At 34.7% G+C, this 19078-nt stretch overlaps 1 protein-coding gene across 1 annotated transcript in view; it reads right to left on the reverse strand.

Annotated features, from left to right (window-relative positions):
* Window positions 1–19078, reverse strand: part of TBC1D32 (TBC1 domain family member 32) — a 238219-nt gene that overhangs the window by 188632 nt on the left and 30509 nt on the right. The window contains 9 exon segments of the mRNA XM_047733941.1: window positions 3317–3459; window positions 5842–5934; window positions 8577–8717; window positions 11965–12055; window positions 15354–15413; window positions 17909–18053; window positions 18638–18699; window positions 18791–18894; window positions 19000–19078. Of these exon segments, the coding sequence (XP_047589897.1) occupies window positions 3317–3459; window positions 5842–5934; window positions 8577–8717; window positions 11965–12055; window positions 15354–15413; window positions 17909–18053; window positions 18638–18699; window positions 18791–18894; window positions 19000–19078 (918 nt within the window).

Raw genomic sequence — 19078 nt, forward strand, 5'->3', positions numbered from 1 at the left:
TAAGAGATCTGAGTACTTATACTTTGCAAGCAATACAGCCTAATCAAAAATGTTGAAAATAGAACTACCCTATGACCCAGCAATTGCACTGCTGGGTATTTACCCTAAAGATACAAACGTAGTGATCCGAAGGGGCACGTGCACCCGAATGTTTATAGCAATAATGTCTACAATAGCCAAACTACGGAAAGAACCTAGATGTCCATCTACAGACGAATGGATAAAGAAGATGTGGTATATATACACAATGGAATACTATGCAGCCATCAAAAGAAATGAAATCTTACCATTTGCGATGACGTGGATGGAACTAGAGGGTATCATGCTTAGCGAAATAAGTCAATCGGAGAAAGACAACTATCATATGATCTCCCTGATATGACGGAGAGGAGATGCAACATGGGGGGTTAAGGGGGTAGGAGAAGAGTAAATGAAACAAGATGGAATTGGGAGGGAGGCAAACCATAAGTGACTCTTAATCTCTGGGAGGGAGGCAAACCATAAGTGACTCTTAATCTCACAAAACAAACTGAGGGTTGATGGGGGGAGGGGGGGTTGGGAGGGGGGTGGGATTATGGACACTGGGGAGGGTATGTGCTATGGTGAGTGCTGTGAAGTGTGTAAACCTGGTGATTCACAGACCTGTACCCCTGGGGATAAAAATATATGTTTATTAAAAATAAAATTAATTAAAAAAAATACAGCCTAATCAATTCAGTGGGTTAGCATAACTAATGAGTCAGGCTTGTTCACCTGAATATTTCCTTATTATATTAAGCATTATTATATAGTCTATTATTTTCACATTAAATACCTTTCTTAAAAAAAACTTTTGCCTGGAATACTTGCCTTCTCTCATATATTCACTTCTTAAAAAACCTTTCTATTCCTCATCTAGTATTTTAATAGTCTGCCTTTCCTATTAGAATTGGTTCTTTCAGAGAAAAGTATAAGTCTTAATCTCTTCTTTATTTCATGGGAATATAGAGAAATAGATGCCTAACTTTCCCATGAAGAACCAGAACAAATTTTCAGAGAAAAAAATAATAAATTATACTATGAATTTTTCACTTAAACCAAGACATCCCAGGGTGAGGGTAAAGTATGTAAAAATAAGGAAATATTATAATCTTATCAAAAAATGCAAATGATCTGTTATAACTGAAATACATGGGAAAAATAGGTAGGATACAATATAAAAGTTAATAAATTTCAGACTTTTTAACTATACATTTATCTAGCAAGCAACAAGCAAGAAAGCATTGTGATGGCTTTAGTCACAATACAGAGGACAGGCCAGAGAGGTGAAAGACTGGAAAAAATAAGAAAATTATTTCAATATTCCAAGCAAGGGATTATCAGAGCTTAAACAAAATCATCAGCAGTAGGGATTAAAAGACATATGTGGATTTTAGAGCTACATAGGAGAATAAGTCTACCAGGCTTAATTACAAATGGAATGAAGAAAACGAGGAAGAAGTCTAGATATGAGAGCTTGAAGAAGTGGAGAAGAGAAAAAAAAAAAGGAAAGAAAAGGAAAAGAAAAAGAAAAAGAAAAAGAAAAACCTGACAAACCAAAAACTATTGTTTTGAAAACTGAGTTTGATTTGCTCATGGAGTAACTCAAAAAGTGTTTAGCAGGCATCTAAAAACAAATCTGGAGCTAAATCTGGCTCTAAATCTCTTTAGATTTAGAGATCTAAATTTAGAAGTTAACTATACATCTAATCTTCGGAACTGGAGGAAATCATCTAGGAAAAACTCTCTTCTGAAAGAAAAGAGTGAACTAGGTCGTGACTCACTGAAGACAGCAGGGACCTGGAAGGGGGAGCCCTCATAGGTGACAAAGAAAGAATGGTTAGAAAGCGAGGGTGAAAAATGTATAGAAATTTAGGAAAGCCATATAAACAATTTTAGAAGTTGTCTATTGTGTTAATAATCAGGTAGATAATAGTCTGAAAAGTGGTCACCAGTTACAGGTGTAGGAAGTTACAAGCAACAGCAACGAAAGCAGCATAAATACTGTGCTGGAGGTAAGATCGAAATGCAGTGTTTTAAAACATGACAGAATAGAGGGAACCAGGACAACAACAGCAGTCTTCCATAATTAAAAGCTTATCATTAAAAAGATCGGATATTAGGGGGTAACCAGAGATGTGCATCAGATGATCAAGAGCTTCTCTCATCCTAACTATGAGACAGATTCAGGCATATTTACAGATAAAGAAAAAAAAAGCTACAAGAAGATAAAAAGTTAAAGATACATGCAAGCAAAGACAAACAATGGCATGGAAACAAAATCCAAGAGCACATTTCTCAACTCTGGTATAAGGTTCATATTTCATGTTACTATTGACATTATGGCATTCTATTATATTAAACTGTATTAGGAATTCTGTTGGTTCTTCGCTACTTATCTTCCCAAGGCTAGCCATAAAATCAAAATTACAGCCCCTTAATTACCTAGAATTCCATACTTTGTAGCACATTCACATAAATGCTTAATGTTTTCTGAATGAACAAAGAGTAATGACTACATGATGGGGTGAACAGTTGCCCAGCCTATAGAGGGGCAGGAATAGGAGATGAAAACATTAAAAACACTACAAAACTCAGACATGGAAAGGCAAAATCTTTAGCCTATTAAGACTTAAGTCATTCCCCCCGAAGCTTAAGTCATAGAAACGGACAGATAGCAGTGCTGCTAGCAGTATCAACTCTGCCACCTGTTAAATGTCTGACCTTGAGTAATCCACTTCTTTTAGCATCAGTCGTAAGGATTACATTATACAATTAAAGAAAGAGGCCAATTTAAAAAATTAATGTTAAAAAATTAAATAAATAAATAAATAAAAGAATAGGCCATACAAACTGTAAAGAGATATAAACATCCCCATTCTGAACATATGTATTCTTTTTTCTAAAAAACTAGTTCTTCACATAAAACAGAGCCGACTTCAGAAAAATAATGTAAAGGCTATAAAACTGCTATTAAAACAAAGAATAAAATTCACTAGATTTATTAGATTTGCAAGACAAATACCTTAATAACTTCTCCAATCCTTGTAATCATATCTAAGCCTGACTAGAAAAAAATTATGGTATATGTATTTCCCCCCACATTGTCAATAACAAATAAATCAACTGACTACATAAACTAATATTTAACAGTACATAAAAATCTATGCCAGCATAAGATACATTCATACATGGAAAGATGTTATAATAAATATTTCAAATAATCGAATTCAGAAATAAAGTCCCTTTGAATATTCCCTAATACCCAATTAAGAGACTCTCTTTAGTAAATACCAACCTTAGTTCCTTTCATTAAATTATGAATAGGCTGAAGAAGTGCCTCAATCACAGTGTTATTATATAAGCATTCGATTGCACATTCTTTTTGATCACACAGTATCCGAAGAACTTCAGTCACCATACTTGTAGGAGAGTAATTATCTGATAAACAAGTATTTTTAGAAATTAAAATTTTAAACATTAAGAACTTAATACATCTTGTTTATGAGTTAGCCATTGCTGTTCTGAAAAGATCCAACAACAAAAAATAAATAAACAAATAAAAAGAGCAACAAGGTTAAACAGTTTAAAAAAAAAAATCACACAACTCAATGCCCAAAGGATGAGGTATTGTCAAATTATTACTTGAAACCTAAGGGAAGATCAATTAAGCTCAATATATCCTCAGGTTAATTCTTAAAAAGTAAATGACAAAATCTGAATGCTGAGAAACAACAGATCACTCACTGTTTCACATTAAGTCACTGATTAACAGTGAAGATGTGATTTGAAGTAAATTTACAATTTTTGTCCTCCCAGCAAACACTTACTTGTATTTGCTTTTTCTTTTTCTTAGAATATATATTTGGGGCACCTAGGGGGCTTAGTCAATAGGCAGCTGACTCTTGATTTCTGCTCAGGTCATGATCTCGGGGTTGTGAGAGAGACCTCGCATCAGGCTCCACGCTCAATGGTGAGTCTGCTTGAGATTCTCTCTCTCCTTCTGCCCCTCCCCCACAAATGTACTCTTTCTCAAATAAATATGTAAATCTTTAAAAAAATATATATGTATTCAAGTGTCCAACCTTAGTAGAAAATCAAAGCAAACCAAAAGGATGGCTAAAAAGGCAGAAGAGGTGAAACCTCCTTTTCTAATACACCACTATTTGTTATCACCATAAAACTGGTGAAATGAATGAGCATTGTAAAGACCTTCTTTTAAGATATATACAGGAAAACACAAATACAAATACATGTAACACAGGGAATAGTCACTAAAATAAGTAATATTTTTGGTATCACAAACCAATATATTTTCAGATTATTTGATCCAATCTACACACAAAATAGTACTTTACAAGACGGTAAAGAACCAAAAGTTAGCAGCTCAAGGTTGTAAGCTATAATAGTAAAAGTAACATTAAAACTCATAATTTAGGTTATAATATTCTATAGTCCATGCACACTAAGACTTCAAGTCAATACTTGACAAAAAGAAAATGGAGAAGAAAAGTTAAGTGATGTTTTTCCAACTAGTTCCAGACCCTGTTTACAATGAGAGATACTACTGCTGAGCATATGGCCATTCATTTGTTCATTCATTCATTCTTTTTTTTTTTTAAGATTTTATTTATTTATTTGACAGAGAGAGATCACAAGCAGGCAGAGAGGCAGGCAGAGAGAGAGGAGGAAGCAGGCTCCCTGCTGAGCAGAGAGCCCGATGCGGGGCTCGATCCCAGGACCCTGAGATCATGACCTGAGCCGAAGGCAGCGGCTTAACCCACTGAGCCACCCAGGCGCCCCCATTCATTCATTCTTTTATCTACTTTTGAGTGCCTACTATGTGACAGACACTGTGCTAAGCGCTATAAACAGAATTAACTAACACACACCAAAAAAATTAAAAAATAGTCCACTGACAAATAATTACACATAGGAACATTTTTAACAAAGGAAGCACAGTATGTTATAGGAGCATATCTCAGGAGGACCTAAGCTACAGGTTTATACATGGAAATGCTGTAAAAGCAGAAAGAAGTTTGAGGGCCATTGTTAAGACTAATGAACTGTTAGAACTGCATAAAAAAAGCATACCGGTTGATAGAGGCATATAGCATTAATATATATGGCCCAAACTAATTTTTTTCTTTGATTCACTTGAATTCTTCTCAGAATTTTGCCAGCTTTCCTATGGTAACACACAGGTTTAGAACACTATGAGTCTATAGATTATGGGAGCATTTTGTTATTAAATTGTTTTACTTTGTAAATTTTCACTGATACTCAAAAGAAAAAGTATAAGTTATCTTTTAAATGTTAATATTTTAAACCTCTTTATCCAGTCAACAGTTAAAGACTAAAAGTTATTACATTGAAAATCATGGTTTGTTTTTGTTTTTGCTTTATTCTGTAATAAGAGAAGATCTGAAGTTTTAGATGTGAGCTAAAACAAGCAGACTGATCAAAACATCAGGCAAGTATAAAGCCCAGAAAACGAAAGAAAGAACACAGTAGTACCTATCAATCAAACCTATCTTAACAGCATTTCTTAAGAACCTCTTGACCTTAAGAACAACATTAAAATTCTCAGCAAAACTGATTCTACATAAAAAGGTAGTAAATTAGGAACAACTTAAAACATCAATGAACAAAATTAAATTTCATGGATTACTTCCAGGACCAATGTAATTTGTTATGAGTAATACTGCATCTTAGGAAACCTCTTTACCCAACTAGATCAGTCACCCAAAATGTCTAGACAATGGACTATTAAGTATTTTTAGATGTTTTCTATTACACTATTTAAAATAGAAGCAGAATTACCTAAATGTGCAGCTGATGTCATCTTTGGACAACTTGGTGAGTAATAGATAAGTTGGGTGAACAGAACCAGAAGATCTGTAAGGGATACTAAATCTTTGAAAAGGAAAAAAGAAAAAGATTATTTTCTAGTATATACTTACAACTTAGAAAAATTTAACTGAGCTTCCCATCCTCCTGAGTTTTCAGAGACTGTGGTAAAATTAGGGAGAAGGGAGCTGGAACCCAAGACAGAAGACTCCAGGAAAACAAATTAGACATGGGGAGTTAAAGGGTGGTAGGGACAATAATGCAGTAGGTGCTACATACACAGGAGCTTCACCACCTATGGTGGACCCATCACTTCATATAAACCTATAACAGGAAGATCTAGGAATCTCATCAGGACCAGGAGTTTTTTAGAAACGATAAAATTCAGCTTCATACGGCATTCCAGCCAGCTTATCTATATAGAACTATAGAACAGGTATCAAACTTTCCCTAGGAAATATTTTAGGCTCAATACCCAAACTGTTTCTGTTACAAATACTCAATTATGATGCTGTAAAGGAGCCACAGTTCACTTGCAAATGAACAAGTACCACAGTCTTCCAATAAGACTTTACACACACCAAATTTTAATTTTATTCCATATGTCACAAAACAGTCTTGTAATTTTTTTCAGTAATGAGCTCACTAGTCATACAAAACAGTACCAGATTTTGCCCATGGGTTGTAATTTACCAATCCCTCCTGCAGAATCTTTTCATCATGATTCCAGTAAAAATACAGGTGAAGCTTAGAGGTAAATGTTGACTTCCGCTAATACAGTAGAACAAAGCTCTCAAAACAGAATTTTGAGATGATCTGTGACATTTGTCAGGCCAAAAGGTTGATATTAAAAGTCAACATAAACTGTTAAATTACAGATGATAGATATATAAACTTCAGTTCAATACTTGCAATAACATCGCAAGTATTTATTAATCTATTTCTGTAAAGTTCAACAATATCTATAAAATGTCAGCTCTTTTCTGGAAAGTCCATTCTCTAAGTGCTCATTATGCCTAGAATTACAAGACCACAGGATATAGAAGTACATAAAACAGTTCTCTTTTTTTTTTTTTAGCTCACAACCAGCATTAATGAGGAGAAAACCTTAAGTAAAACAACTAGGAAACAGTACAAAAGTGTTCAAAATGAAGATACTCCATAACAGGATTGGCAACTACAGCAATTATGGCCTAATTACCTAAGGCTCACAAGCTAAAAATGTTTTTACACTTTTAAAGGTGTGTAAAATGTGTCAAGGGTCCCCCAAACCATACCCAAATTCAGTGATTCACTAGGAGGATTCAACGTATAGTTGTACTCACAGCTATGATACACCACAACAAAAGATACAAAGCAAAAGCATATGAGATAAGGTCCAGCTGCAAGCAACCAAGGGTCCTCTCCCAGCAGAGTCACACAAAAGACACTTAATTCTTCCAGCAACAAGCTGTGCCAACATATCTAAAATGTTGGCTACCAAGAAGCTTCTTAGAGACTCAGTACTCACGCTTTTTACTGGAGGCTGATGACATAAGCACCCTCTGCCTAGCACATACCAGGATTCCAGACTCCCAGGAGTAAAGCAAATATTCAGTATAAACTACACTACGTGTACAAAACATTTAGGTAGGCACAGTGAACCACTCTTATAAGTTCTGGGAAGAGAGAGAAACCCAAGTTCCGAGATGCCAGCTAGTGAAACCTTGCAAGCAGGCCTTCCTAAGGATAGCAGTCTTAGACCTGCTGTGGTAACTCTTTTACACACATGAGCACATGTATACACAAAACACAGGATATGCAACAGAGAGAGTATGTGGCCCACAAAACCAAAAATACTATTGACACATTAAAGAAAAAGTTTGCGGGCTGCTAGACCAGCTATTCCTGGTATAACCTTAAAGTTTTAAGGGAGGCAAAAAAGTAACAGTGTGTGCTCAAGTTTGATGGGGAAAACTTTAAAAATAAGAGTTAGGGGCACCTGGGTGGCTCAGTCATTGTGCCTCTGCCTTCGGCTCCAGTGTGATTCCAGAGCTCTGGGATCAAGCCCCGCATTGGGCTCCCTACTCAGCAGTAAGCCTGCTTCTCCCTCCCCGACTCCCCCTACTTGTGTTCATTCTCTCTCTGTGTCTCTCTGTGTCAAATAAATAAATAAAATCTTTTAAAAAAATAAGCGTTGCCCATGGGTTGTAACAGTAATATATTAAGTGGTACAAGGCTTTGTAGTTTATAACAGTATTCTGAAACTTCATCTTTGATCATCACAAAACTGTGTGAGCTCAGTATCACCAATATTATTCCATTTTTGTAGATTAAAAAAAAAACAAAAAACAAACAAACAAAAAAAAACAAGCAATGGTTAAGTAAGTTGCCCAAAAGTCACAGCCAGTTTATAAGGGAACTAGAATTTAAACAAGGTCTTCTAGTTCTGAATCCAGAGCTGGATCATTCAGTATGTCCAGGATTTTGAAAAACAGAGAGAAATAAGAAAAGCATTAAAGGCTGGATGAATAAAAAAAACTAGAATGTGGGGGAAAGTACATACTGATAAAAGCAAATGTAATACTTCAAGGCATATAAGCCATCAGTAAACTAAAAGGTTTGTCACTATGTATCCTAAAAGGGACCAGGCAAAATCTTCAAAATTTAGTAATTCATAGCACAACCTCACCAAGATAAACATATTTGTTTTTCCTAATTGTACTTACCTTTTCTATTCTTCAGCTTTATGGGAAATAGCTGTCTGCCTTGTGTATAGATCAATAACCTTCCTAAAAGGCATAGTGAGTGAATGAAATAAATATATTGTAATTCTCGTCCTGAGTAGTAGAAGGTTTTCTGTTTATTCCCTTAAAAGAAAACCAAACAAATACATTTATTTTAATGCTATTATATTTTAGATAATACCTATCTTCATTCCCTTCTGAACATTAAACAAGGTTGCAGCCTATAATGAAGACTCCGCTGGTGTTAACAAGAAAAAAAAAAGTTAATTAGCTTCCTTAAGATCCTATAATACCTAAATCTCTGGGGAAAAGCATTCACCACAAAATTTAGACTCAATAAAGTGTAAGATGCATACAGTATTCATTCTAAAATGGCATAAGATTGTCAGAATTATCATGTTATCAAGAGAAACTTCAAGTTAAGGGAGGAAGCAATAGAAAATATTACTGTTTAATTCTACCAATTAGAAGTCAATACTATAAAAAACTGTATTTATAACCAGGTTAGCAAATGAAATTAGAATCTGTAAAATACATACACCTAATATATATCATTCATCCATACATTCAAGATCTACTGAGTATCTTTTTGATTAAAGACCTTGAACTATTTGCTGGTGTCAGAAACCAGTAAGAAGCATGATATTGGGCTTCTAATTCAGAGTATGGCAGTCTTGTATGACCAGAACTTGAGGAGGCCAGTGGTAGAGACAAGAGGCTAGAGGGTAACAGGGGCAGATCACAGAGGACTAAGCTGCAGGAGGAAAATGAATTTTATTATAGAGGCGACTGAAAAGATATTAAAGGGTTGTAAGCATGAAAGTAATCAAATATGCATGTGAAAAACTAACCCTGAGAGTGGCATAAAAGGTAGGTGGGAGAAGGTAAAGGTCTGAAATGAGAATAAGAAAATCATGGGTGAAAGCATCAGCAACAAGAACAGAAAAGAGCAGACAGATAAATATTTAAGAAAATTAAGTCAACAGGCCTTAGGACTACATGGGGACTGTGAGAAAATAAGAAAATTCTCAAGTTCCTACCTCAGCATCTGGATACATAGTGAATGTTTATTCTATTTAAGTAATTTAAAGGAGAAAGGAGGAAGAAACCAGTCTAGATATAGAATAAAGTGATTTCAATCTTTGATATTTTAATATTAAAGTGCCATGGAGCACCCAGATAGATATTCTAATTATGATATGGGTATATGGATCTGGAATTTAGTAAAGTGGCAGGCTTAAATATTTCAGAGTCACCATACAGTATTTGAAACCATGAAAATAAATGGGCTGCCACAAGAGAGAACAGATAGACTAAGATGAGAAGAAAAGGGCAAAACCCTTGTTGAGTACATACTACAAAGAAAAGAGCCTTTCCAGTGTAATGAGGATTCCTCACGAGAATGAGGAAATCCAAGAAAGAATGGTACCATGAAGAAGAGAGAAAGGGTAAACAGAGACAAAGGTTGTAAAATTAGGACAAGAAAGAGGGAAGGTGATAATGGGAAAATCATGGAGCACTAGAAATTGCCTCATTTCCACTGCTGAAAAGTGAATAGGAGGTTAAGGAATGGGGCCTGGGCGTATTTAGGATACTTAGAAGAGTTTTTGCTGCAGGGAAGCAAAAAGGTAAAATACATGTGAACTGGCTCAGGTCTTTATTTAAAAGGTACATAATAAGGAGGGTCAGATGATGCAGGGGAAGTACCAACAGAAAGGGAGACACAGTAACAACTGAAGCAATATCCTAGTTCTAAAACAGAAACAAAACCCAAAGAACGCCATATAGGAACAGAAACAAGAACAAAATTATCAATCTGGAAAGGAATACCTCTTCAGTGCAATCCAAAGAAAAGGGACATTGGTAAGGGCATACAAACATGCACTTATATGCTCAGAAGCAGGAAATTTGGGGAATTCGTATCTGCCAAGTTCCCCTTTTTTTAGTACAGTAGGATGCAAAGTCTGCCGCTGAGAGAAAAATGGGCCAGGGCAAAGCAGAGCCCTTAATAAGACTGGTGAAAGCTTCTACTGAAGAAAGAATATCTAAGAATATCTAAGAAAGAGTATCTAAGAGGACACAGTTGCTATAGTTAGAAAACTATGTATGTCCACTAGACGCCGGGGTGGCTCAGTTGATTAAACATCTGCCTTCCCCTCAGGTCATGATCTCAGGGTCCTGGGACTGAGCCCCACCTCAGGCTCCCTGCTCAGTGGGGAGTCTGCTTCTCCCTCTCCCTCTGTGCTTTCTCCCTCAAATAAATAAAATCTTTAAAAAAAAAAAAAAGTATATATCCCCATTAAGTATATAACAAATGCTCTCTGCTCAATTTCCTGAAGACCAGGGAGAATGGAAGACTGAACTGATCTAAAGACAAGAAACTACAGACAGGAAATTCTGAAACAAAAGACAAAGAGCAAGGATTCTGAAAGAAATAGCAAAAAGGAAGAAAAAATAAATAAATAAAAAGCATGAAGCATGCCAAGTCTTCACAAGATAGGGAAGAGAGCAAAGCCATGATGTCCTAGTAGAATGGTGGTCAGAAAAAAACAGAACTATATATATCATTTTAATATCAAGAAATTTTAAAAACCCATACATTTATAAAGGAGATAGTTTATGTAAACTTATCCTTCTCCTCCTCGAATAAATTTTGGCTTCTGTACTTCCCCCTTTACTACATACACAACACTAGTTTTTGAAACCCACTTATTATTGGTCTTTGACCATTTTTCTTGCTGAGTTAAAGAATTTACCCAAGGATAAAAAAATAAGACCTTCATATTCTCAGAGAACTTACTATTTGCTTAGAGAAGTGACAAAAGAGAATTCAAAAAGATTAACAAAAGTGTATAGACACTTGTATGTAGCAGAATCTGACTATAACAGAAGATCCACTCTAATTATTCCTAAGATTTAATAAAGTGATTAAGGCCAGATTATGAAACATCTAGGGTATTTTAGCTCAGAAAGAGGACAGGCAGACAGGAATCACAGGGTGGGGTATCCAGTAATAAAACAATATTTCACAGAAATGTTCCTCCTCCTAAAATGCATAAAAAGGACAATTAAATGACTAATAAACCAGAGAAAAGAATGAGCAGCATATTATTGCAATATAACAGACTAGGACATATACTCTGGTATAAACTGAAGAGCTGCATATGTAAGAATCTATATGATAATGCATTAATTTCAAATGTACAGCTGTTATTAAAGTCATGCTGTATCTTTTAAAATTTGTGAAAATATTTTACATTAGCAGAAGTGATCTAATTTACCATGCTACTGACCATTAAAAAGTAAGTTACTAAGCTATTAGTCAAATGTATCATCTTTAAAAGTATGTAACGGAGAAAACAATACTTACCACAATGCTTTGAATGACCCAAAATCTCATCAGCTTTCACGGCTTCACACAACTCAAAGTACTGAACACACTGCTGAACTGCTGTAGTTATCTAATAAAATAATAACTTATTAATTCTAGAAATTTATAGCCCCCAAGCTCAAGCAGTTAAAAAAAAAAAAAAAGTTAGTTGAGGTTCTAAAAATATACTGGAAAAAATATTTAACAAAAATATTTAAAATAATACCTTTCCAGACCACTGAAGCTCAGGATCCCAGTTAAATTTTAATTATGGCATCATTCTGGGAAACACCACAAAAACATGTGGACCAACAATATTGCTATAATGTCAGTGTCAATGGATAAAAATCGATTCATACTTCTACTTTATAGTGAAAGATGCAAAAATTCTGTGACCATGACTTTAGGAAGTCTCTTGCCAATATCCTCAGTTCACTTGCCTTAGAGTCTTTTCTTCCTATCTAGCCAACAGAATATGAACTAGATCAAGCCTTCTGTTCCCTATGGAGCATTCCTTTATATATTCAGTAGAGGCAAGTACCAAAAGATTTGTGTTTGTGTGAGTGTATAAATTTTAAAGTATACATGGACGAACTTTTGAAAAGAAACATTGGGAAAAATGAATACAAACTCTATCCCCACTTTTCATAAGTGAAGATCAGATTCTGTGCATGTATAGTGGAAATTTTATGACCATTCCAAGCATTTGTCTTTTGCTTTATAAGAGTTCCTCACATGAACTTTAATGACAGCAGTATGTTTGGCATAATGAGCTGCTAAATCATTTCTTCTATCATCTCCCCCATACCTTCAGCATTTTCTGCAACTGTGGAATGTCTGCATTGTCCCATAGAATGGCTACTAGCTCTATGTGGCTACTAAAATCTTGTAATTAGGGAAATTGAGAGAACTGGGCATTTTTGAACTTTCTTTCATTGTAATTTAAAATTAATACATGGTTAGTGGCTACTCTGCAATCTATTACATTTATGCAATAATGCATTTACAAAATTTCAAGTAGGATAGCACCTTAGGGAAGACAATGTATGTATGTGCTGTCAATTTTTTTAAAGATTTTATTTATTTATTTATTTACTCACTTACTTACTTAACGTATTTGAGAGAGAGCCTGTGCACAAGCATAGAGCGGAGGGGCAGAGGGAGAAGCAGACTCTCTGCTGAGCAGGTAGCCCAATGTGGGCCTCAATTCCTAGGACCCTGAGATCATGACCTGAGCCGAAGGCAGAGGCTTAACTGACTGAGCCACCCAAGTGCCCCCTGCATTGTCAACTTAAGAGCTGAGAAAGCTAAGAGCTTTATTTTCATAGCATTGTAAAGTCATGAGGTAGCTGAAAGGCATTTTGGCTATCAGCATATTTAAATTATTATTTTAACAACTTCATTCTTTGTCCTATCTACCTTTAAGGGAATGGCTTCTGAAATGGCTTTATGTAGTGTATTTCCTTTTTCTTGCCCTCTCAAAGTCATTTAAAAAAATATTGACAACTAGAATTTAAATTTCCTCTTGGTTTTGCACATACCCGGTTTTTTTTTAACTTCCCTCTTCTGCCCTCCCTCCACCTTAGGAGTTAGCAATTAAGAGTACCTGAGTTGCCATCCCTCCTCTATTGATATGAACTCACTCATATTCTTTTTTATTTTTTATAAACATATATTTTTATCCCCAGGGGCATAGGTCTGTGAATCGCCAGCTTTACACACTTCACAGCACTCACCATAGCACATTCACTCATATTTTTTAAGTTTAGGAAAGCTTTTTAAGAGAAAATGAGGTTTACGTTGAAATCTCATGCAAGTTTGACCCATTACGTACAGGAAATATTTGATATAAAATTCTTTATAATAAAGTAACTATTTTCAGATTGATTATGGTATAATTAATTCTTAAAAATCTGTTATTTTAAAAATTAATCTATCAGAAACATTTGCAATACTTCCACCCGGGCCCCTGTGATAGCAACAGTGAAATAGTTGTAGGACAAACCATGGAGAGAGTGAATCATTGATGTTTCTCCTCCTTTCCTCTATTTTGATAAGATCAGTCTATATTCATACGGCAAAAATCTTCATTTAAAATAGGAATGGGAGGGGGAAATGGGATGTAGAAGGAATTTATTTCAATTCATTAAACATTTTTAAACAGTACTTTTTTAGGATTTATCTGAGAGACAGAAAAAAAGCATCTGTGCAGGTAGGGGGAAGGGAGAGGGGGAGAGAGAAAGAATCTCCAGCGGACTCCCTGCTGAGCTTGGAGCCTCCCTCTGTTACAGAGCATGACCTGAACCCAAGAGTCAGTCGCTGTACTGACTGAGCCACCCAGGTGCTGCCAAACGGTTACCACTTCTGCTAAAAATCCCCACCCTATTCTTCAGTATTCCTCTCTTCTCCTTTCTGAAACTCAATGCTCTTGATTCTCAAACACACACACATACAAAAATTGTTCTTTCATTTTATGCTACACTCAACCAGAAGTTCACAACTCCAGAAATATTCCCCTTGCCCTTTTAAACTGAAGATTCTAGCTACAAAAATCATACTTATTATTTCAAAGTCATATTGGAAAAATATTTTAATAAATTTCACATTTTATGTTTGTCAATTATTATCAGATTTGATTGCTTTTCAATTACTTCCAATGCCTTTACACACTATTCTACTAATAGCAATAAACATAGAAAATTTTGCTAGTATATTTTACTGTATTAGTTTATATTTAGTGTAACTTGAATTAATTTTTGTAAATACAAAAGCATTTATCATTCTGAATTTTTCATACAACTTTCAGTCAAAAGCATGGGTATATTTTACAGAACTAACTCCCCTACGAATAACTGACCTGAATTAAGTTACTATACTTAAAAATAAGGCTCATCTCAAACTAGCTTATTACATCTCAATTTACTACGTAACTATAGATTTCCTAATTGTTATCCTGACTATAATTTGTCTCTACTTTTATCCTTTTATGTTTCACAGAATGCTAGTTTTAAAAAATCACATAAGGGGCGCCTGGGTGGCTCAGTGGGTTAAAGCCTCTGCCTTCAGCTCAGGTCATGATCCCAGGGTCCTGGGATCGAGCCCCGCATCAGGCTCTCTGCTCCTCAGGGAGCCTGCTTCCTTCTCTCTCTCTGCCTGCCTCTCTGCCTACTTCTGATCTCTCTCTGTCAAATAAATAAAATCTTAAAAAAAATAAATAAAAAAGATTAAAAAATAAATAAATAAATAAAAATAAAAAATCACATAAAAGGGGGATTGCCTCATCAACCAAGATTAATTATCACTCAACTTTGCACATTTAACAATAAGTTATTACATCGTATATCTTTGTGTGATATTATTTCTCAACATAAGGACAGAAACAGACTTACCAGGGATTTATATTTCTTTTCTAGAAGTCTCAGTACTGTAGTTCTGCTATAATATGCATGCTAAAATTAGGACAGAATGACAAATTTAATATTCAAGTTATACCAAAGTATATTTTTCCTGCATCATTTCTAATAACATAAATTACCAACAACAGTTTTAAATTATTGTAATCAGTACAAAACAGGTTTTCTATGGACAGTAGATTATGAGCAGAGCAATCACAAGAATGCAAATGATATGAAAAAACTATGGATCATTTATTGACAGACCAGCAGAAAAAATACTCTATCCCTCAACTGCAACCAGTTTCTGTGCTAAGTTATTTTAAAACCATTATCAACACCCATATCTGAAGGAAAGATAGAAAAGTTGGGGTGGGGAAGATCACAACCCTCCAAATAAAAAGGATACTCTACTATCTACATATGCAGAACTTTGCTCAGCATGAAATGCTCTGAAAGTACAGTATCTTAATCATTTTCTGCCAATCATATATTTTTAAGTGATTCAAAGTACCAAAAAATAGTTTTCTCCTTAAGGCTAAACATAATAGAATTAAAACATGCTTTTTATGCACTGCATAAAGGGGAGACTATACATAAATATTACTGAATATATTAGATATCATGTGTTTTCAATGCAACTTCTTCATTTTACCTAATAAAAACTATTAAACAGTATTATAGTTGATAAAAAACTATCAGAATTCTGGGATATAGAGTTTAACTTAATGGGGAGTGGTTAATTGAGATTTAATAGAAACCCTGTGTGTTTTAACCCTAGCGGCTTAAAATGTTTTTAAAAATGATTAATCATTTTTCCAGCTTTAAAAGAGAAATGTTAACCAACAATCCAACTTTTGACCATGTTCTGAAAAGAAATCCTCATAGGGCATACCATAGACCAGTCACTATACTATATCCCTCAAGCCAAGTTCAGCTGCCACCTGCCTTGGTACATGAAGTTTTACCGAACAGTCATATCCATTCATTTATATATTATCTATGGATGCTTTGGGCTTACAACAGAATTGAGTGGGTGCAGAGACAGTAGACCCCACAAAACCAAAAATTTACATATGGCCCTTTAGAAAGTCAGCCAGCCTCTCACTTATATGAGTATAGGATGATGTGATGAATTTTCATTAATACTAGAACACACTAAGGAGCTAATTTTTTTTAAAGAATTTTCTGTTGGTTATGTGATCTGCTGCATACTCTTGAGAATCAAATACTAACAATAAAAAAGGTTAAGTAAAAAAATTATAAACAGAATAGGATTTGTTTCTCTTTTAAAGATTTTATTTATTTATTTGTCAGAGAGAGTGCGCACAAGCAGGGGGAGTGGCAGGCAGAGGGAGAAGTAGGCTCCCCACTGAGCAAGGAGCCCAAAATGGGGCTTAATCCCAAAACCCTGAGCTGAAGGCAGACGCTTAAATAACTGAGCCACCCAGGTGTTCCAACAGAATAGGATTTATTAAAGAACTAAACCAATAAATTTATAAGTGCATATAATATAACTACATAACCAAAATAGTTGTATCTGTGTTGTAGAAATTTAATTTGTGCTTTTACTTATTTCACATGTTTTCTACAAATATATGATTTGATACTTAAAAATTAAAAACAAAATGTCAGATGTAAGAAACAAAGGGTTCAAGTTAATTAAATTGAGCAGACACTTACCAACCATAAACATAAACAGCCCAGGTAAGGGCTAAACCCTGAACAAAACTAGGTTTTGGTTAATTAGGCATTACTATACAGTTTAGATAACAAAAGGCAAAATAAAAATAAAAATAAGCCATCAACCAGGTAATGACCAAACTGTGCCAAGCAGTAAATAAACATGTTGCCACTCTGCATGGCAAGTCACACCCCCTCTTTTCCACCCCACAGCAACAAATACATAATGACTAGCAGACCAGTTTTTGAGGGACAGACATAGGAGAATAATAAGCCAACACTGCAGCTACTATGACACAGACCACTCTTACTCTACAGCGGATGAGGGAGGTTAACAGCATAAGGATCTCTTTTACTTTTAAATTAGTTTGAGTTCTAGAACAGTAATGAGCTCCCCTGGAAATCACTGGCATTCAGGCATTAAACATTTTCCAAACTATATGTTCAGGAGGAAGCAAATGAAAGGGTATTTTCAGACATACATCCTAAGTCAGAGAAAAATGAACACTGAATTCACGTTCTACCATATCTGCTTTAAGAATCTGAGGCTTTTAAACTAAAAAAGACTAGATTTTGGATAGCTCATTCAGCCTACTAGACTCAAATTATCATTTAAAATTCTATTCTGGCTCTGTCATTTACTAGGTGAACAGTCTTGAGTAAGTTACTTCTCCATGCCTCAGCTGCCACATCAGTAAAATGGGGTAATAATACCATTTATCTCATAGATTTTTGTAAGATTTAAATGAGTTACCTTTGTAAAAGTGATTAGAACTCTCAGCACACTGTAAAAACGAGAATGTTAGCTATTCTTTGAAACAATACAGCAATGCACTGAAAAGTATAAAAACGTTCCATTTTTTTCTTACCATCCACTTTTTGAACCACACAGCCTTGGTATCAACCAATGCAAAAAAGTAAATTGGATCCAAAATCTTTTGTGTTACAAGATGGCTCTGATCATGTTTAACTGATAATAAGGACAAAGTATTTTCCACAATTTCTTCCATATACCTTGAAGTTTGGGAATGAGACAGTTTTAGAAAAAAACAAATGCTATGACACATATACACATAGTACCAGTGATATATTTTATATTCATGGAATAACAAAGTGAAAATTTTTAGAAACAACGTTTTTTTTGTTTCAGCAAATGGTAGACGTGGGATTCACACCCAATTTCCTCCTGCTTTTTATAAAACATATGTTCTTTCTACTTCAACATTGGCTCTCCAAACATAACTTTCCTCTTTAGATATATAGTTGCTCTTATAACCTTATTAAAAAATTTTAGAACTGAATGGAAAAAGTTTAAAAAACACTTAAGGAACTTGTCCAAAGTAGCAAAGACCAATAGTAAAAGAACTGGAAGTAACAACAACCTCATTTTGCTTTCTTATGATAAATAAATGATATAAAATGATATTTGCACAGAGCCATTCATGTAGGAAAGCACAAAACATGAAAAGCTAAGTAAACTTATGAATCCCTTGCCAAAAATGTAAGTCAATTAACACTGTCTCTATTCTTTCTCCTTGTAATGTACACAGGACAGTAACACCCCTATATTTTATATTGGCATAAATTGGAGGACTTACTTTTCTGGGTGACGAATCCAGAAAGATGGAGCCTCTTTCTGATATTCATTTAGAAGACGAACCTGAAAAGCAGTGCATAACATTTCTCAAAAATTAGAATTCTTAAATATAGAACTACTTAAATTTTTTAAAAAGCATATAGCAAGTGAATACCTTTTTAAGTAAGCAGATCACATTAGGATTACTTGTATCTATACCAGTTGAGAGAGTAGGGATATGATTGTCTCTAGAAAGAAAGTATAACTTCAAATATTTAGCTGAAAAGAAAAATTTAAAACTATGATTATCATTCATTTATAGTGTTATCTGAAAAGTTGTTTCCTATCCATTTTCTTAAGCACAAAAAAATTTAATAAACATACCTAGGCTTGTATAAATCTCCTTGGTCATATGTAATGGTGAAAGAGTAAATGTCTGTGCATAGAATTTTAAAATCCGGTC

This window comes from Lutra lutra, chromosome 6, assembly GCF_902655055.1.
Source record: "Lutra lutra chromosome 6, mLutLut1.2, whole genome shotgun sequence".
Classification (NCBI taxonomy): Eukaryota; Metazoa; Chordata; class Mammalia; order Carnivora; family Mustelidae; genus Lutra; species Lutra lutra.